The following is a 21,124-nucleotide window of genomic DNA, read 5'->3' on the forward strand; positions in this document are numbered from 1 at the left end:
TTAAACTTAATGGCAAAAGCAAACAAAATTACAGTATGTAATTAGATATTTTTGTGTTAGTTTCTGAAGTTTCCAGACCTGTTTGAACTCATCATAAAACACATTCAAAAAAGAACAAAAAATAACACGGAGGCCACATTAAATATGTTTGTTTTTTTTTCCCCAGAGAATGAATACATTTCAACAACTTGAACTAGAACTTTTTAAGGCCAGTTTTCCATGCGACCTCTGTGTTTACTCCCCGCTGATTCCAAAAGTGCCTATCACAACATGGCGGCCACGTTTACGTACAATCCTGATATAATGCGGCGTCTTCTACGTCAGCGCCGTGGAGGGCCTTCTCTTTATAAAGCTAGTTGACTTTCAGTAGCTGAAAGGGAAATGTCAACCCGCCTTTTGCTGCACGGTTTTTGGACACACCGGCTGTCGGTAACCCATACAGACATGAGTTTCGTCAGATCTCGCCTATCTGTGGGTTGCCTCTTCGGTTCGTATGATTTGCTTTTTAAAAAAATTTTTTTAGTTAACAGGGATCTCAAGAATCAAACTAGCAAACTCCACCTTCTTCATAACTTGTTGTTATTGGCTTTTCTAAAACTATGTTTGTAGTTGGCATTTTTGTTATTCTTTGTGAAGGTTATTTGATCGCTAAAATAACCCGCTAGATTCATATTTGCTTGGTGTAGTGATGCTAAAATGAATGTTGACACTTGTCAGGACTTAATAGTCTGGTTTTCCTGGTCATGTTATTGTATGTTGCATGAGTAAAAAGTATTATAAAAAAAACAAGTCTGTTCTAATATACATTTAGACATGCATTTGACCTTTGATATTTTTAGATTATAGTAAAATCTTTTATTTTATCATTTTTATATTCTTCTCTATTTGATTGCAGTCCACTTTCCACATTTTGATGTTCTTAATTCATTTTAGTTTTTTTTTAACTTTTACTTTATTTTTATTTGTAGGCTCAGCAATTTACATTTATTCATTTTCTTTTGGATTAACATGGGTCATTATTATTCATTTATTTTCTATTCAACAGGTTTTATGTTATCAATTCATTTGAAAAAGCAGTTTGATTGACTTGAAATTTGGCTTTAAGTTTAACATTGATCTTTTGAAGTTTTTATTAAATTTACTTGGCTTGTCCAGAAAAAAATAGAAAAAAAAAACTCACTGCCTAGCATTAAAGCAAGGTAGCTGTTTCAACAACTATGTTTTAATATGCATCCAATTTCTGAGTATTATGTTACAATTTAACATTTTCACACTTACATAGGTCAAGCGAAGAAAACATTAGAGGAGATTGCTCAAAAATTGAAGTTGGTCCAATGCATGATTAAAAACTGGAAGGATGGTGAAGGAATGTCATTTTTGTGGAAGAAATGTGTCTTGTGTCAGAAAAACAGTCTTGAATGGTTAGGTTTTCTTGTAATGTAATGTATTTCATCTCAGTTCTTCTGCTTCAGCCAGTATTTTTAATTATTTTCTAATAATCTTTAAGTGTGTTTTTTTAAATATAATATTTATCAACCTATTTTCATCAATTGTATGAAGTGGTCTAAAACCAATAAACAGCAGCTTAATTGAATAAGCTATTATTGTTGTTGACTTACTCTATGTTAAGTTAGTTAAAGATTCATTTTGTGTTTTTCGTTGGTCTAATATTTTGCGATTTGAATCTAGGCAAGAAAATCATCTCAAAACTAGAAAATGTGTGAATAGTTGAAATATACAGAGCATCTGTTTAATTTCTGTCCAGGTCAGAGGGTACGAGGGATGTGCAATAAACTTCCAGAGGTCAAGCCAGAGTCCTCCCCAGCAGCTCCAGCACAAGGTGGGATGTTTGATTACAGGCAAACTCCCTTTTTCTTTTATTTTGCTCTTGGTCTCAACATGCCCATCCCTGCAGTGCAACTTGATGCACTTGTCATCTATTGATCTCACCTGCGCTATAGAAAGGTGTTACACGCCAGATAACATTTATGAGAAAGTTTAAATAAAACCTGCCCTGTCATGAAAAGTGCTGACGACAAGTTGTCATTTTAAACGCTTTAAAGCATCCTGGACTTTTCCCCCGTAGATCTTGAGCATCACGCTCGTTAGGTTTGTTTGTTTGTCGTCCCAAGAGACCAAGAGGAGCACAGGAAATGGGGCCACAATCTCTGGGCGATGGAGCAAATCCCTGATTTGAGTCGAGTAAATGGATACTAATGGCCACTTCTTTTTGCCCCTCTTTCCTCTGAACAGAACCGCGTCCCTCATTCAGACCCCCCGGCTGCACACCCTCCAACTTGGACAAGAAGATGTTAGTGTGGGCAGGCCGCTTCAAGTCCGCAGAACAGATCCCGGAGACTGTGTCGTGAGTAGCCATTTCCTGTTTATGCCAGACCTCCCCTACCCTAGCGCACTGCCATCCGATTGCCTCCACATCACAAGAACAGAGCTGGCTAAGTGGATGAGCGGCCGTGCGGCGTGTAGCTGGTCCCTCTGAGACGTCCTTTGTTCAAACAAGGCGTCTGTTTGTGCCTGGAGGTAATTAACGTGGCTCCTGACATCAGGGTGGAGATCACATCTGATCTGCTGCTGTGATTAGAAAAAGATGTGCTTGTCATCCTTACGAGGTAAATTCAGCCCACCTGTAAGTGTCGACACGGAAGCTCTGCGTCCAAAACAAACTACAGCAGCAGAGCAGCTCAGGAGCGTGTTGAAAGATCTGATAGTCCTGATTACAAACATTTGTATATCATGTGAAGATTAGCTTGAAAATCCAGCAATTATTGTTTCTTTAACTGCTATGACATAAAGGAACACATGTCAGCCTTTGTGTGTCAAAATAGCCTAAAGAAAATCAGCATAATTACTGAGTCTTTTTTGTTGTTTCCCGCCTATTCTGAACCAACTATATTTCCACAGCTATGAGACGATTGACAATGCCAGGAACAAAATCAGAGTGAAAGCTGCCTATGCGATGATGGCGTTGACAATAGGAGCCTGTGTGGTGATGGTGATTATGGGCAAAAAGGTGAGTGAAAAAGCAGAAATTCATCACATGCACGGGTGGCTCTGACCCGGTAGCTCTGTGTTCTAGGATTACAGTGATGCGGAAGAATAGGAATTTGTTCATGTCTGTGCTAGTCAGTTCTGCCGAGTCATCATGAATAGGCTAACAGTGAAGTCGTCACGTGTCTTTGTTTTGACTGAACGTCCCAAAACAGTGCCGTGGCGTTGTTTTATGACTGGAAAGCTACAGTCATAAAGCATGTTATAAACCTGAATGGAGTTGAATGTTGGGATTATAAATATGCAGGTAAATTGTTCAATATTTTCAGGTAGGGATGAACATGGAACTTCAGTGATTTATTTTTTTTAATTTTTGTAAAACGAGAGATGCTTAAGTGTAAACATCTGGTAGATTTCACAATTCCACACCAAATGGCAAATTATACGGAGACGCTCAAGTACATACAGTGCTTTGCAAAAGTAATACAACTAAAAGACCTTTCATTTGAGTTTTCTTATAGGTCAGCATAGCAGAGTGAATAATTGGAAAGAACATGCTGCATGGTTTAACAATGTATTTTGCAAACAAAAGCCTGAAAAGTGTGGCATCTGTTTCCCCCCCTGACTCAGCACTTTGTAAAACCACATTTAGCTACAATTATAGTTTCTAGATGTTTTGAGGTTTTTACAAGCTTCCTATGCACAGAGATGGAGAATTTTGCCTGTTTCTCTTCACAAAAACGTTCACGTTAATCAAATTTGATTGAATAGGCTTATGTAGTATTTGCAGTAATTCTTACCTCTTGACAAAAATTCTTGATTGGATTTAAGTCTGGACCTTCAAAAGGCCACTTGTAGGCATAAATATATATCAAGATTTATCAGAACATTTTTAATTTCAGTCCTACCTGAATTTGAAAAAAATCACATTAAAGTTTTTGGAATAAATTCGTGTAGCATTTCAGCCCCCCCAAATTAACCATTAAACCTCAGAATAATGAAATGCATAAAAAAATGGGCGAGTAGAAACTTCTGGCTTGGACTTTAAATTGTTCATGGTTATAAAAACGGTCTTATCCAGATTCCATTCTGATTCGTTTGCAGGCTGCTGGCAGAAATGAGTCCCTGACTGCATACAACTTGGAGAAGAAAGCCAAATGGAGGGAGGAAATTGACAAAGAGAAGACCCAGTGATGGAGGACAGCTCTGCTTATTAGTCATAATACAGTTGCAACCAGATATTTACATACAAAATAAAAAAAATGCTCAACTTTTTTTTCCTCCTTATTGTATGAATCAGACTAAACCTCTCCTGTCTTCAGTGAGTTAGGCTAGTTATATATCAATGCACATAATATTGCAGTCTTAAAGGACTGCCTTGACAAAATTTTCAATAGAACACTATACATCTCATTCTGCAAATCATTCTCTTAATGACCACACTTGATGTATAATTTTAGCAGCTAAAATACTAACGCTCCCAGAGAATTTTTTCTCCTTCCTTCACAGTTTCACTCGATTCTCATCTCCCCTTTCTGCTCCGTCTATTCTTTCTCCCATTGAAGTTGATTCCTCCAGTAGGAATTCAACCGGGCCAATCAGCGAACAGAAAGAAGTTGCGAACGTCTTCTGATCTGTTTAAGAATCGCAGTCTGCCTGTAGTTTTAGCAATGGCAGCGGAGGAAGCCAACGATGCAGTTCAGCCTGTGTTGGCCACAAATATTCAATTAACAGTCGCCTTGTTCAGCTTGACACGTCTCTCTTTGCAGTGGAGGATGGTTGTTTACAGCGCAGGCAGTTTCTGGTAAGCTAAGTGGTGCACTGCATACGTCACAGCTAAGCGTTAGCAATTGGGTGAAATTTAAATACTTCTACAGAGTCCACGCCTCCAGGAAGCAATCGTTTCTCAATAGCCGAGAGTCCAGACCATCTGTACAAAGCGAAGCGTAGAGCAAGGTTTTTACAAGGCTACAGTCATTATGGCATAAACTTCAAGGTCTTTGTTCCCGCGTACATGTTGGCACGAGTTCAGCTGGCATCTTCACAACGTCTTTCGCTTTTCTTCTGAGGTTGGTTCACACACAGAATAGGTCCATCTCTGGGACACAGTCTCCTTTCTAAATAGTACAGCTGGACGATCCCGCTCTGATAACAGCTGACACTTGGGTACCTGGTAACTGTAGGTGACATTGAACCAGACTTTTGGAGATCCGCAGTAATTTCCCCGGTATCTTAGGTTTATTTTAAATTTTTTGATGTCATTACATAAGAAAGCAGCTTTTGGCATTAATTTAAAATACATCCACAATTTTGCCTCAATTTAACTTGTTAGCCATTAAATCATCATCATCACCTGACCTTACCAAAATAGAAATAGTCTGATGCATTGTCAGTGAGGAAAAAAAAAACCTGGACAGGTTGTTGTCTTTTTAGTTTTTTCTTTTTACTCCATGGATGTAAACACCTGGTCTCGACTGTATTTTCGCCTAACTTGTGTTTGTACCAGAGCTCTCAACGTATGGAGGAGTTTTCAGAGCGAGAACTCTGAACTCAGTGGGACTTTTTGCCAACCGGCCGATAAACCTCACATTGCAGATCTAATTGTAGAAAAAAAGCCCAAACAAATTTAAGGAGTGACCGTTTTCCAAGCGGTTGGAGTTCTCAGAGGAAAAGAGAAATCTGTAGCGGTACCAAGCCTAGTGCTGCAGTGAGAAATTGAATGAAAGGAGAATAAAACATTTCTGACTGTATAAGTGCTAAATTTACTGTTTCCTTTGATTATACATACCTGTGTTTAGTTTGAAAATAATAGAGACAGTGGATCCAGTGTAACTGGGTTCTTTATCTTGTTCGTATGTTGGTATGATGAAGCCTGCCAATAGCTATTGTGGCATGTCTGTTTATAGAAATAAAAGAATTAGTTTAATAAAGTAATTGTTCTTTGGTTATGTTCTGTTAATTAATGAACTTACCTGGGAGGTTTTACTCATACCGAACATGAATTTTATGATTTCGATGTCAGACTATTTGAAAGAACACGAGATTATACTCCCTCTGTTACAATTTCAAACATGCATTTATGAGAAAATTACTGAATAAAACCGAAATGAACATTTTCTACCTTGGCAAAACACGCAGTAATCACATGCAGCAATGAAACTGATCCACGTGCCACTGTTTGGAGATTCTGAAATGACTTTTATGCAAATGGCAGAACAGAACGGATGCACAAACTCAGTACAACAAACAGTAATGAACACGAAGAGCTGGTCATCTCTTAGAGAGATTTTTTGACAAAATTAAGCAACATGAGAAGAGTACTTGGTAAACAAACATTCAGTTGTGCTAACTACAATGATCATGAGGATTTTCAAGTTTAATCTGGATGTTTTTTTTCCTTTTTTTCTGTTGATGTTTTACGGAAAGACTTCCATATATTAGGGATTATGGCACCAACAACTAAAGATGCTAACTCCCAATTAAAAAAAAAAAAAGACCAACCTTGATTCTTCAGTCTGATACATGTCTTGATTTGGCATAATCAAACAGCAAACATTTATCTGGATTCGTGTTAGACTGCTTATAGATTAAAACTGCCAATTCACCAAATGCAGAGCTGTTTTAGCTTTGCTGAGGGAAACAAAAAATTCCCAGTTTTTGACAAGAGTTTGCTGACAATTTCAGTCCACAATCTGCTCGAATTCCCCTTAGGTAGAAGGGTAAACAGTGTAATCTTTGTCATACCAGGAGTGAGGGCCTGGACTCTTTACATCTCACTTCCTGAGGAGGGAAGAGCTGTATCATCAACCAACTTAAATAGCAAACATAAAGACTATTGTCGATGAACAGGCAAAAGTCCAGAACTAAAGTGCTGCAAATAAAATGAAACAATGGTTTAATAAATGAAAAAAAAAATAAAATAAAAATCCCGCTGGCTTGCTGCTGGACAGAATCCAGGGTTATATAGTCTGTTTTGTTTCGTCCAAGTCCAATTGTCTCAGTGCGAGGGAAGACTCCAATTCCCATGGTTCCATGGGGTTTTTAAATCAGATGCGGCAGTTTAAACTCTTGAAGGTGGAGCCAGTGCATGTGGAAAAGTCCCAATACTGGTAAGAAGGAATGATATGAGATCAGGGTGGGAATGCGAGCAATCCACCGCGTAGCGACACAGTCAAGTTTCTAATTAAGTCTATGTGTGGATTCTGAGAAAAGTTGAGGAAATTAATCCTCCATTTTTTTTTCCAAGTTAAGTGCCTTTCTAAGTCAGTCCAAGTGATGCACTCAAACATAAGGTCAATGTCTTGGGATCAGTCCAGTGTTTAGGTTGGATCTATCTCTGTGTAGGAGGACAAATTAAGGGGAACCGGGTCAATATTTGTCCATCTTCCAAGTCATTAATGCTTCAGACAAGCAGGGCAGTCCAAATTCTCCCATTGGCTGACAGAGTGCTTGCCAACTCTATGGCAACAAGGTGAAGGACGTTCTTCTTTCCGATGAGAAGTATGAGAATGGTCTGACAGGAGATGCTGGAGCTCTGGCCAGGAAGTCGGCACAAAACAGAAAAATAAAGTGAACCTTGATGAACTGGCTGACAAGACTTGACCCATGTTGGATGTATGCACAAATATGTGCTTCTTTACTGTTACGTAGTATTATAATGACCAAGATAATGATTGAATCCATCTCTCTGGGAAAGGGGATTAGCAGGGCTGTTTGTCACTCTGGGTCTTGGCTGTGGGCAGCGACTTAAGAGACGTGAGCGTAGATGAAGATGAAGCTGGAGCTTGGGGGGGATTTTTAGCATTATAGCTGGAAGCCCTCCATCGGAGCCTCGCACTGCTGGAAGAGGAACTGCTGCTGCTGCAGGTCGACGGCCGGAGCCAGCGAAGGGTCCTCGTCTTCGGTGTTGAAGTAGCGCTCGATCAGGTCGAAGGCTTTCTGGTAGATTTCCTGGTTCTCGTGACCCTGCAGGAACTCCAGTTTGTCCAGGCCTGAGAGGAAACAGAGGAAGTTAGAGCTGGAAATAGTTGTCTTTATTTTACCAGGGAAACATAAACATCATGGCTTCTGCACATTTTTCTTCTCAAAATTCCAGAGTGAGGTTTCATCAAAATTGGAATATATAGCAGATTTAATGGCAAAAAAACAGAAAATGGAAGCTGCAAAAAGAAAGGATGTATGATTGGATGAACAGATTAATAGATGAGGGAATAGATAGAAAACTGGATGGGTGGATGGACGGACTAACCATAGGCCTCTTCGATGAGAGCACAGTATGGGTTAATGCCTCCTCCTCTCTTGGCCTCCAGCTCTCCCAGTCGCAGGATGTTTTCTAGACCATTTAGAGCCACTTGGACTATTTTGGAATCCATCAGTGTGAGAAGGTCACACAGAGGTTTTATACAACCGAGTTCCACTAGATGCCTGCAGGGGGCAGTACAGACACAGTAAAAGTGAGACACTTAACCATAATAAAAGGGGTTGTCTTTGAAATAAGATTTCTGTCAAAGCCACTTAAATCTTATAAAAATTAAATTCATACATGAAGTCTTCGGATGAAATAAAGATGGTTAGATTAAATCTTAATATATTAAACATAATAAAGACAATGTTTATTTACTATTGTTTGGTGTATGCTATATTTTTGTTTTAAGGCTTCCACAGATTTATAAAAAATACAAAAAATAAAGTTCATGGTCTTAAAGGACACATAACCTTTTGTAACAAATCTACACAAAAATTAACTCAAATTTATGATATAATTTTTTTTTCTTAAATAGCGCTCGAGTTTCACCTTATTTGCTCTGCAGAGCCGCCGGAGGTGGCGTTGGTAATAGCCCACGCTGCCTCCTTCCTTGTGCGAAACTCAGCTACTTGCAGAATACTGATGAGAGGAGGCATCAGACCTGCATCTATCACCATCTGCGAACAAGGGAAGGAACTCATCAGGTCTTCTAATTACTTTTAAAGTTAAAATAAAAGAGAAAGTGTAAACGCACCTGTATTTGTGCTCGATTCCCTGCAGTGATGTTGGAGATTGTCCAACAAGCTTCCTTCTTAATAGACTCCTTGGGGCTGCTCAGCAGGTGAAGTAAAGACTGCAGTGCTGAACAGTTCAGAATCACCTGAAATGATATACATTTGACACAGTCAGAACATTCACAGTTCTCCAGACATTAATACTCAGTTGTAGTAGATGTTGCCTTTACTTGTGTCTGCAGATCATCTCCAGTGACTATGTTTCCAACAGCTCTCAGTGCAGGAGACACCACCTTATAATCAGTGTGCCTGAAGGAGAGCAGAATCACAGATTGTCATCGTTGTCGTTTATTTTTCAATTCAGTAAAATAGAAAAGTACATCTTCATGAATTCTAATGTCATTAAAACATTCATTTATTTCAGTAATGGATCAGCTTGTGGCTTCAGGAAGCCCAGGCCTTGTGAATCTCCCAAAACTCTGGAAGGGGTTTTACGTTAAAATCCTCTCAATGTTTTATGCATATATTTATTTATTAAGAGGCAGCTGCATTTGTAACAGTACACTCAAAGCAGTTGAAATGATGTGCACAGGCGAGACTCTGTGAATATTTTAGCAAATTATAATAAGTGTGCAATTCTGTTTGTTTGTTTGCCCATAAACAAGTCATATTTTCCGTCAGCATATTAGTAAAATGGTATGCATAGTTTCGCTGTGCGTGTTTAATGACTTACATCAGCAGTTCGACCAGCCTTCGACAGACTCCTGAGTCGATAACTGCCTGGATCTTGTCATTGGGGCCATCAGAAAGGTAAGAGAGCGCCCAGCATGCATCAGCAAGGATGTCTGTGTCGTTAACAAACAGCAGCCAGGAAAGCACGCTGAGACACGGGGACACCTGAAAGAGAAAACACCGTGTTCAAGTCCAGTTAGGAAAAAGCTTGTGCAATTAAGATATGAGAGATAACAGGCTTGTGACCTTGAAAGGCAAGCAATGCTGTACCGAGATGTGGGCAGTTGCCATAGAGATGCTTTGTCCTGGCAAATTACCTTAGCAAAGTCTGGAGGTGGGTTCTTTCCTCTGCACAGGTTGGATAGCGCCCACACTGCGTTCCTCATCATTGTTAGACGATTTTGTTTGGCCAATAATCTGCAAAGAGAATTTTACAGATCCAGCTTGTGAAACTGCATTTGAATTGTATGAGTAGTATTGAAAAGATAAGGAAACTGAGAAGCTACTTACTGCAGCAGGGAGGGAAGAATGTTACAGTCTATGACGAAGTCTCTGCATTCTGTGCTGTCACCTGCTATGTTTCCCAAGGCCCACACTGCCTGAGGGGAAAAGCAGCCATTTAAGCTCAACTGTAAACGCAACAAAAGTTCTGTTCAAAACAAGTGTGTTTTGAACAGGATAATTGAACTGAAAAGGAAAGTTAGCTGAGAGAAGTCAACGATGACAAAAAAAGTTCAGGAAATCTTTCTTACCTGTTCCTGTACGTCCTCAAAGTCCGAGGTGAGCATCTCTATGAATATGGGCACGGCCCCTGCCTGGATTACAACGCGCGTTTGATGGGATGTACCTGAAGCAATGTTGGTCAAGACCCACGCAGCCTCAAACTAAAACAAAACACAGAACATGATAAGTGTACAGTAACATTAGGTTTAATGGTAACCCTTAAACATGAGGAAAATATATAGGATGCTAGATAGAAGGAACGCAAGGTGTTAAGAGAATTTTTTTAAGCATAAATGCAAAAGTTCGCAATTAATGTATAGCAGATATTTCTACAGAGTTAAGACTTTAAATGTGGAACCTAACCAAACTGAAATCCTATATTTTTGATTTTCCACACTTGTACTATTGAGCAGAATCAGTATGTAAATGTACCTGCAGTGTGCAGTTTTCTCTCCTCTTCAGAAATTCAACAAAACGCTCCACAACCCCTGGAGTAGCAATAACTTCATCAATGGGTGGGTTTGGTTCTGTGTGACAAATACAGAAGAAGAAGGGAAAAGAACAAGTCCAAATTAAATACTGGAGAGCTGGAGAAGCTTTACCTAAATTATAACTAAAATCATGCATAGGCAGTAGAATTGCCCATAATGACAGATTTTGATAATCCTTGCATTTTGAGCAATATCACTATTTCATAGGTTCAGATCATTTAACGACAAGCAGAACATGTTGTGTTTAAGAGAATAAAGTCCACAGCCATCAGTGATGCACACAAGAGTGAAACTTGCAGCTGTACCTTTAGAAAGGAGTTTCCTAAAGCGCTGAGTGCCTATTAGCTGCTGCTCTGGAGAACTGGAGAAGATCATCTGAATCATGTCTTCAGAGATGACCCCACCCTGCAACGCAATTTGTTTACATCTCGTTTTATCGAAGGGTTGCTTTTTTTTTTAATTTATGGAGAACCAAGATGCTTATTTAAATGTTTACTCACCATGAGTGGGTCCAGGTTGTTTGCCTGTGATTCCAGGTAGCCGCTGTCAGCCATTCCATCATCCTCCAGGGCTCCATCGTCCTCCACAGTGGCAACATTTCTCCTTTTAAAAAGCTGCAATACAATTAGAACATGTAAGTATAATTTTTGTCTCATTTATCTTGATGTTACATGAGTATGAAGAGCACAAGTAAGAAGATGCATACAGTGCCTTGCAGTGGAATGAATATCACTTCAACTTGAAGTTGGAATGTTGTTTTAAAGCCTGGCTCCATTTTTACCTACTCGTTTGCTCACCACTGTTGGCTAATAAAACTCTAAAAAAACAGCTGTTTTTATACCGAATTTGATTGAATACAGGGGTTTAATAATTTTGTAAATTCTGAAGGCAATTGACTGGATTTTATTTAAGGATATCAAAGAAAATGGAGCTGAATAGAAATACACAAAGCACATCCCTTAATTTGTAGAATATTTTGAAAATGATGCATCATTTTTCTCCATTTTGTAATGTGTGATGGTTTGTGTCGGGAGATCACAAGCGCTGCATGATACCAGGAAGTATTTTATTGTAACAACTGATGAAAGCTAATATGTTTATTCTTCATTTGCCATTCCACAATATCCAACCAGTCTGTGAGTTTTAGCCTTTCAGGCATATATATATATGCCTTTCAGGCATATATATATATATATATATATATATATATATATATATATATATATATATATATATATATATATATGAGGTATCAGTCCCTTGTAATTACAATATAGCAAGTACTGTACATCAGCTGTGTTACTTCAGTTTGATTTTACACCATAAATGACTTACTTGTTCATCCTTCTTCTGTTTGCGGAGCTGCAGACCTTCCTCTTCCCTCCTCCTCCTCATCTCATCTGTGTTGAGAGACTTGTTCTTGTAGCTCTTGAGTCTTGCATTGTCCTTAGCCTGACTCATGGTGCACCCTGACAAAATACAAGCATCTATTATTAGCAAAGGATTCTCAAAATCATTTCCACTACTGTTCCAACGGCCCCACACACAAATCCACGGTAATCTCGCCTCGTGCAATTTTGTGTACAACTTTTAGATTATGAAATGGAGCAGCCTGAAGCTTCACTCCAGCAAAATCTAAATTGATACATTATGGTTCAAATACAGCGCTACAAAATGGTGCATTTAAAGTACAAAACTGAAAGAAAAGGAACAAAATGGCAACATGTGGTTACAAAAAGCACAAAGATGCAAACTCAAAGTCATCTTGCACATGTAACAACTCATAATTCATAATTGCAAATTATGTACACTCCAGGATGATGATTTAACTGGACTATTCATATTTAATTCAACTATAAGCACAGTTAAGCTCAGAATTATTCATACCCATTGGGGAATAAGATTTAAAGTTATTTTTGTTTAACCAAAACTTGTTCAAATTTTAAGACACAGATGGTTGATGATTAAAAAATAATCAATGTACAAGGAGTATCACTATTGATAAAAAAACAAATACATTTTAACAAAAGAAAGGAACACTGAAAAACTGTTAAACCATAATGAATAATGAGCAGAAAAGCCTTTATTGGTAGAAGTCAAATGCTTCTTATGATTCCTGAATTTGTTCTTCACAAGTGTATTTGATCCTTCAGCTTTTGCAATGAACTTCGCGTCTTTGAAGCTGGAAGGCCCCCTTACCATCACCCTAATCTTTCGCTCCTGTCAAATTTTGTTTATCTTAACAGCTGGATCGGAGCCCTTCATAAAAACATGCCTGCATCAGTACTTGCATGCATGCTCCGAGATGAGCTAATGTGACAGCTGTCAGTATTAGCAGAAGCCTCAGCTGCTTTTAATTTTAAACAGTTAATAAGTAGATCATTCCCCTAAACAAACATTGCCTAACAACAACTCACAACATTTCAAGATACACTGCTAGCAGCAGGGTTAGCTTTCCGTGGCTTTACACAGCCTAACTACCAGCAAACCAAACTTAATTTGGTATCGTAAGCATGTCCTTTACATATTCACGCATATTGAAAAGCACCGGTATAAGGTAGAATGATGTCCCCAATCGGTCAAGTTGGTTATGTCACAGCCAGTGTTGGCCGCATTCAACACCCCAAGCTAACAGTCGAAGAGCGGCTAACTGGACGTTAGCTTAGCGCGAAACCCACCTCAGCACACTGGACAACCAAATATTTCCAAACGCTTTTGACTGGAATTAAACTATTTTCTCCAAATTAATTAGTGGAAAACACTATGGATCTCAAAATGCAGATATTTGTAATAGTCTGACCTGTCAGATTGGGCTCGTAATCCCCTGTATTCGCTAGGCCACCGTCGAACTGCCGTCGCCGGTATGTCAACCAATGCGCATGCGTAATACTGAGACTTCGCTTCTGCGCAATAGCTCCGCCCACAAGATGCGTTTTACTTCGTAAACAAAGCGGTTGTCTATTGCTGCAGTCAAAACACTGTCCTAAAAAATAATAAAACATGTTTCATACAGTTTCAGAGTTTGCATCTCTAAACATTTAGCTATTTTTCTATTAATATTAATATCTATACGTTGTTTTTTTCAAGAATTTAAAGAACGTTTTTAACTTCAAAGCAAGTTCCATGCAAAGGTCCCTCCTCTGACGCTTAATTGTTCAGGTGTTATCTTCTAATGCTCTGTATTTTTTGAAGTGGACTAGACGAGACACGTCAGCGTCGATGGCCGTCTTATGGCTTGAGATGAATCATGAGCCATCCATCACCCATCACCTCCAAAACAAAACACTGCGCACAGTCTGCAAAGTTTGAAAAGAACATTTCAGGGTTAAAAAGGTTAGGTCAGGTTAAAAAGAAGGGTACGAAAAGAAGAAATACTACAACAAGAATGCAATAATTAGAAGCAGTCCAAAAGATAGTAAGAAAGAGAAGGAGCCGGACAGAGGGAGCAAGGTGTCTTCTTACACCAAGAGTGAAGAGTCCAGGCCAGCTCCCAAAATAAGTCCTGCAAAGTCTCATAAATTATTTTGATTGAGAGCCTCATAATATTTTTCATACAATAATTTAATCGGACTTATTGTTAATCGCAGTACAGATATTAAAATTCATAAAGTCTTATTCACGATAGAGTTTAATTAGATAGGTTGACTTGTTGGACAAAGTCTGTTACATCTTCCATAGTGATAAGTGAAAACAATAAAAAATATCGCTTCTCTTCAAAAGATGAGTTTAAGATAAAAGGTGACTCCGTCAAACTGAGTAATTAAGCACCTGCCGCACGTCACAGGACCCAAACATTGTTGCAGTCTGAAGCTATGGCAACGCGTCTATAAGTGTGCCATAAGTGCGCCAAAGTCAAACTCCGACAATCCTTGTTTTTCAAAAATGACCACAAAGCAAACAAGAGTGGACTTCCAGAGCTTCGATATGTGGCACGACTACATGAACCTGAACACGCTCCTGGTGCGCGACCGGCAGCCGATGGAGCTTGGAGACACACATGAGCCCAGGAAGGAGCCCGTCCAGCAGACGCGCAACATCCAGGCTTCACTCGATGGAAAGAAATGGAAAACGTCCTCAGAGACTAGGTCAGTCAGCAGCAGCAGTCTGTCGGACACGAGCAGCTGCAGCAGGACCTCGGAGGACCTTTGCCGCTTCTGCAGGCAGAACGGGGAGTCTCCTCGCGTGTATCGGTCCCACGCACTTAGATCAGACGACGGTAAGGTGACCTGCCCCATCCTGTGGAGCTACACCTGCCCCATCTGCGGGGCCAGCGGGGACCACGCTCACACACGCAGGTACTGTCCACAGAGGGAAAAGAGGATGGAGGCAGAGACGGAGCTGCAGGTTTTCAAGTTCTGGTAACTTGAGAGACTCGGGTGACAATAACAAAAACTGTACATAATTACAAAAAAAAAAGAAAGTTCTGGACATGTGTTCAGTTTTACCCCAAAAGCTGTGACTAAGTTACTTTGTTGTAACGATCAAAAATGATTTTCTTGAAGCTTGTTTCTGTTTTTTTTGTCAAAATATGTTTGAGTCCAAGTCTGATGCAGGCAGTTTGAAGAGTTCAGCCTGTCACTGTAAGAAAAAAAAAAGTTCATTAAAGAAAAGCTTCAGTTATGCACGAGGATGACTGATATAGTAATAGTTCACGTGCCAAAGGTCTATTTTGTGTTTGTTTACTAACAGCAATGGACACACGCGACTTGTTCTGAAAGCTTTATCAAAACAAAAATAAAGTTTCCCGAAGAGTAACTTTTGTGAATGTGCTTTATTTGTGTGTGAAAACATATGTATATATGCACAGTTTTGTAATATTCCTAGTTAATCATTAATCGCAGGATGTCCGCTTTAAAAGCTGGAGCTAGAAGGGTTACATAGTAATCTAGTTTCATAATTCCTGTCCTGCGATTTCATAAGATCAGATCGAAACTCGTTTTTGTAACTAAATGCAATAAACTAGTCCTCTGTTTTATAAACTCTTAATCAGATGACACCAGTATAGAGTTGTAGTAACTATGATGTAATGCTATTAGAAAAAATGGCTGAATTATGGCAATATAATATTAGTATTAAGTAAAGACACAGATAGATAAATGTAGTTTTCAAATAGTGTAAATTAAATAAATTTAAAAATGGATGGCTCAATTAAATTCTTCACTGAGCAACATATTAAACTATCTGCATTTCTGTGAAAAACTAACATGTATATATATATATATATATATATATATATATATATATATATATATATATATATATATATATATATATATATTTGTGTGTTTCAATTGGCTGTGAGTCCTGTATTTAAGCAACTCTGTCTGTTTTCTTACTATTATAATCCCCTCATGTTCTGAGCATCCAACAGAAAACAAACTTAAACCTTTGTCTTTTAAAAGTTTCCATTTCCTCATAACACAAGACTTTATTCTACATCCTACATCACAAGAATGTATGAGGTGAGGAATTTATTTTATTTTATTATTATTATTATTATTATTATTATTATTATTCAAAGATGAGACCAGAAATCCTGGCTGGATTATAAATATAAATTTGCTTTTGACAGGAGAGAAACAGCAACGGTTAGAAACAAGGGAGCCACAAAGTGAGACTTAAAAAACAAACAAACAACCAAATAAATAATATTTCTAATTACAAATGACAGTTTTTTCATAGAATAACTCCACAATTTCCACAACAGAATGATATTAGAAGTACTATTTGTTTAGACCTATTTGTTTTGTGAGTAGGTTGGAAACGATGTGCATTTCTTTTAACGTCATTTTCCACAGATATCAATACCCCATAGAATAAAGCACATAGATTCTCCTTTAGAATCCTCTCCACTCTTGAGCCTCTCTGATCTCATATGTGTGTTACTTTCGTAGTTTTTTGTAGATTTATATATAGTTATGGGTTTTTCAGAACACCAAGCCAAAAGTTCAAGAAATCCATTATCGAAAGGTATATTTGCCAAAACAGTCCTTGCAGTAAGCACGGCAGCAGTGCACACACCACATCTGATATAAGAAGGAATGACTTATTTGTTAAATGATGTCATCTGATATAACAAAAACTACAAGCACAGTTTCAAATATCTGTTTGCTTGGTTTGTCTGTTAATCATAAACCAAAGATTAGTAATATAAAAGCACCATAATTTGAATAAAAGAGGAATGTGCTATATATATGCTCATCATCTTGAAATAAGTGGACCCTCTGTACCAAGCCGAAAGTGCCTGTAAGATAAATGCACGTTTATGACCCTCAGGTGGGTCATAAATGTTTTTCTTACCTAACTTTAAACTTCTATATAACAGGCTGATCCCCCTCGGTGCTCTGCATTTACTCATTCTCTTCACACCAGCGACTTGGTGGACATCAGAAGGAGCAAACAAGGTACGCTATAGCCTATGTATATGTTTTCTGTCTCGTTGCCAGTTTTTTATTGACTTGCATAAAATGGAGCTGACATCACAACACGTGAATGTATATGTAATGTTATACAAGTTGTTTCAAAGCCTAAATGTAAATCTCTGTTTATTATCAATTTAAAAAAAAAAGTGCTAGTGTTTTTTTTTCTAACACTGTTTTCATACTTTAAAACCGTATTTTTCTCTATTTGTCAATAGTGTAATTGCAGCAGACCACAATGGGAAAGCACAACTATGGGCGACTTGCTGCCATAATAATATCTGTTGCCGTCTATGCAGTAAGTCTGGTGTTCAACGGGCTTTCTGTGGTTGGAGTTGGTGAGTTGATTCATATATTCTATCTCTTCTGTTAAGATTATTTCTCTGTAAGTCTTAAATTCTCACTACAGGATAATAAACACAAAAATTAGTTCAATATGGATGTTTCTCTTGCGTTTGAATCAGCAGTTGCATCTTACCTCTCTTACGCAGGTCCCTATACTACGACTACAGCCAATGTGTCGGCTGTGTACGACACAGAGCTCACTCCTTCAGGGTGGACTTTCAACATCTGGACCGTCATCTACATCTGGCTGTCTGCAATGATCGTTTACATTGTTTCTGGTCTTTGCAGAAGGTAGCAGGAACATTCTGTGTTTATTTTTGCTTTTAAAGATGAAGTAATGAGTTTAAACAATGGCTCTGCAGTGCTAACAAAAGTAAAAGGGGTTTAAAGACCGCCCCCTTTGTTTTGTTCTGCAGGAATGGTTATGGATATATCTACTGCAGCCCGGCAGTGTTGCCCTATGGATTCTTCATCAGCTGGTGTCTCAATCAAGGATTCAACATTTCTTGGCTTCTTGTTTGGGACAGAGGGTAGGAGTCTTCTCTAAAAGCTTCAGCTTGTTTTTGTAACAATCTCAACTAAGTCACAAAGCAAGCAGTTTGAGAGTTTCAATTTGTGTTTTCTGTTTTAAGACTGATGATTTCTGCGCTCATTTTCCTCATCATGCTTATTTGTACAAACTACTCCATGGTTGGCTTCATCTGTCACGGGCTTCACGTTTATGGACCCTGGCTCAATAAGTACAGCAAAGTAGATCTGTGGCTCATTCGCATGTTGGTAAGTGCTAAAACAGCCAGCCCAAGAAAGAAGCAAACTAAGCAGGTGCTTAAGGTTCCAAATAGAACTACAGTATCAATAAAATAAGGTTTAACATTCAAGAAACACACAAAATGAAAGAAGCATTATGTTTGACCTTACTCAAAAACTATATATGCAGCCTCTGCTAAGTTAGCTTAAACATAAGCTGGGAAATTAAATGAAAAAAAAAACCCCATATTGTTTATACCATATATTTATATATGCTGTGTTCTATATTTTCCCTGAGATTAAATAATTCATTATATTTAATGTTTAGGAAGATTAGCATTAGCTAAATTCCAAAATATTGAGTTAAATTTTTATACTAGAGTTTCTTTTAACAAGTTTACTTACATTTCTATCTGACTTCTTACTCGCTGAGTCAACTTTCAGCCATTATCAGAACATGATTCACATAACTGTGGGTAATGACCCTCGAATACCAGGCAGTATCGCCATAACTTTGGTTGATACAAATATTTTGCACCAAAACATGCATAGCTCTGCATCACTGAACCTTTTTTCCTTAGGCAGGTCATTCCCATAATGTTTTTTCTATTGTTTAAGGCTTTTGAAAATCTGACCTAAGGGTGAACCAGACTTGTGCAATTTTTTTGAAGTCATAGAAATCAGTGTATGAAAGCTACAAAATCTGGAAAAATGTAATGCACTATATTATTTGTGACGTTATAACGCAAAAACATTCAAGCAATGGTTATAAATAATATCAGCTGAGCTGCAGTTAACAATGGCAATTAGAGGGTGCCAAAAATGTCAATTTATTAATGGCCCAAACCAAGCCTGGGTAGGCATGATTGGATTTCATTTTACAGAAATGAATAACAAAAACAAGTCAAAAAAAAAACCCCTTACATTTTCAAACTCATTAAATCTTTATCCGCAGGTTCTCAATGGTGTGATGATATACACAACATGGACGACCATTGCAACGCTCCTCAACCTGACTATCGTGCTGAAATATGAGGCCAACATGTCCACAGCAGACTCTGCCACCCTATCATACTCTCTGTTATCGGCAGTGCTGCTTGTGTGGTGAGTGGTATTTCATTGAATAATGTACATCTTGGGAAGAAAAATTATAACATAAGCTTTATAATCAATGCCTTTGCAGGTTCGTTGTGGAAAACTTTGTTCTGGACAAACATATGCGGTATGTTTTCATTCCTTACATTGTTGTGATCTGGGCTCTGTCTGGAAACATGGACAAGAATTATGATGCCTCCTCACCCAGCCGCAATGGCATCTTCATTGGTAAGAAAAATTGAACTTTAGATGTTTTATATGTAAATAATATAAGAATGTCAGTAATACTAAATTGCCTAAAGCAAATGTGGTGTAAGAAATATTTTTTTAGACTACCGGTTTTTGATATGGGCCAGGAACAGCTTCCAAGAATACTATACTATGGGAAAAAGGAGGAGTGGGGAAGGGAGAGAACAAAAGAAGGAAGGAGGTGCAGGGGGGATGGGTAGACAACCAGAAAGAAAAATAAACTTATCAGTTAGTTTCATCCTGATTATGTTTTCGCTTGCCTCTGCCGTCAGTATGCAGTTGGCCCCCTCCCCGCTTTTGTGTTGAGTAACCACCCGCTACTTGCTGCTGAGAATGAGGACACTATGTCCTTTGAGAGGGACAGCGCAGTTTTTTTATCCCACCACAGAATCTCTCACTTCACAAAAGCTAAATATAAACCTAGGACAAAACACACTGAATGAACTAAGATCTAAGTGAAGAAGTAATCAAAACAGAAACCAAAATGATTCCCAAAGTTGAACACTACCCAACAGATTGTCTTCTTGCAGCTGTCCTGCTGGCTGTATCCTGTGTGCTGTGTGTCACTCGGATTGTTTTAGTAGTTTGGAGACACATCAAGCACCCACTGTATGAAGATGCAGGTCCCAAAGCCTTGGAGGTGTCCGAAATAGCTAAGAAGCAGAAAAAAATATTTCGTTGAGAACTTTTGTGTATAGCAAGCAAACAAAGCTGTCTTTTCTATTTAAACTACATATTTTTGTGCATATTTTGACACATTAACTTTCACTGCAATATAATTTTATGACTATGCTTTTGACTGCCTTGTCTATAAAACTCTTATGGTTGTTGCCTCAAATTTAGATAAAACTTTGATAGAAACACTGTGATTACATTATAATTACAGCAGTTCAAATCAGAAATGGGTTGTAATTAAATTTCTTTTCAACATTTGTATATTTAAATGTATAAATTCTTTTCTGTATTGCTTTTTGTTTTGTGTTTAAATAAAACCTATATTTCAAACTCAGGTGTTGTTATCTTTGCACATTTACATTGTTTCATACTTTAAATATTTTGTTGAAAGAATTTAAATTGAAGTGTGAAAAAAGGAATCTCTCAACAAAAGTAAAATGTAATTGCTTTGTGCTTTTAGGTCAATTAACATAATTTCAGGAGTTTTATGGTATATTACATACTTTTCAATGCAGAACTAAACTCCTGGAATAAAAGATAGGTTTATTTTTGTTGTTTTAATTCCCTGTGGCATGTTATGCTATTTTTCTTCTAGACATCTTTTATTATTATATTAATTAAGTCATTGCTAAAATAAAAAGGCTAAATCTTTTCTTTTGTAGG

At 38.0% G+C, this 21,124-nt stretch overlaps 4 protein-coding genes across 4 annotated transcripts; 3 read left to right on the plus strand and 1 right to left on the minus strand.

Annotated features, from left to right (window-relative positions):
* The first annotated feature begins 306 nt into the window (after nt 1-306).
* fam162a (family with sequence similarity 162 member A) lies at nt 307-5,940 on the plus strand. The gene is made up of 5 exons (XM_032551194.1): nt 307-487; nt 1,766-1,840; nt 2,254-2,365; nt 2,920-3,028; nt 4,111-5,940. Exons 1-5 carry the CDS (start codon nt 382-384, stop codon nt 4,198-4,200), a joined length of 492 nt encoding a protein of 163 aa, XP_032407085.1. The 5' UTR covers nt 307-381; the 3' UTR covers nt 4,201-5,940.
* A 238-nt stretch (nt 5,941-6,178) lies between these two features.
* Nucleotides 6,179-13,948, minus strand: kpna1 (karyopherin alpha 1 (importin alpha 5)). Its single transcript, XM_032551193.1, has 14 exons — nt 13,732-13,948; nt 12,267-12,400; nt 11,432-11,545; nt 11,237-11,336; nt 10,873-10,967; nt 10,470-10,601; nt 10,228-10,316; nt 10,035-10,134; nt 9,719-9,882; nt 9,216-9,294; nt 9,006-9,131; nt 8,801-8,928; nt 8,255-8,430; nt 6,179-7,997 (listed from the first exon to the last, which is right to left on the minus strand). The coding sequence occupies exons 1-14, from the start codon at nt 13,931-13,933 to the stop codon at nt 7,810-7,812; spliced, it is 1,827 nt and encodes a 608-aa protein (XP_032407084.1). The 5' UTR covers nt 13,934-13,948; the 3' UTR covers nt 6,179-7,809.
* Nucleotides 13,949-14,032: 84 nt separating this feature from the next.
* On the plus strand, nt 14,033-15,670 carry nanos2 (nanos homolog 2). Its single transcript, XM_032551195.1, has one exon. The coding sequence runs from the start codon at nt 14,814-14,816 to the stop codon at nt 15,291-15,293; it is 480 nt and encodes a 159-aa protein (XP_032407086.1). The 5' UTR covers nt 14,033-14,813; the 3' UTR covers nt 15,294-15,670.
* Nucleotides 15,671-17,574: 1,904 nt separating this feature from the next.
* On the plus strand, nt 17,575-20,701 carry LOC116712008 (uncharacterized). The gene is made up of 7 exons (XM_032551668.1): nt 17,575-17,688; nt 17,842-17,986; nt 18,112-18,225; nt 18,328-18,472; nt 19,398-19,546; nt 19,626-19,765; nt 20,317-20,701. Exons 1-7 carry the CDS (start codon nt 17,589-17,591, stop codon nt 20,466-20,468), a joined length of 945 nt encoding a protein of 314 aa, XP_032407559.1. The 5' UTR covers nt 17,575-17,588; the 3' UTR covers nt 20,469-20,701.
* The last annotated feature ends 423 nt before the right edge of the window (nt 20,702-21,124 follow it).

The sequence above is a fragment of the Xiphophorus hellerii genome, chromosome 21, assembly GCF_003331165.1.
Source record: "Xiphophorus hellerii strain 12219 chromosome 21, Xiphophorus_hellerii-4.1, whole genome shotgun sequence".
NCBI lineage: Eukaryota > Metazoa > Chordata > Actinopteri > Cyprinodontiformes > Poeciliidae > Xiphophorus > Xiphophorus hellerii.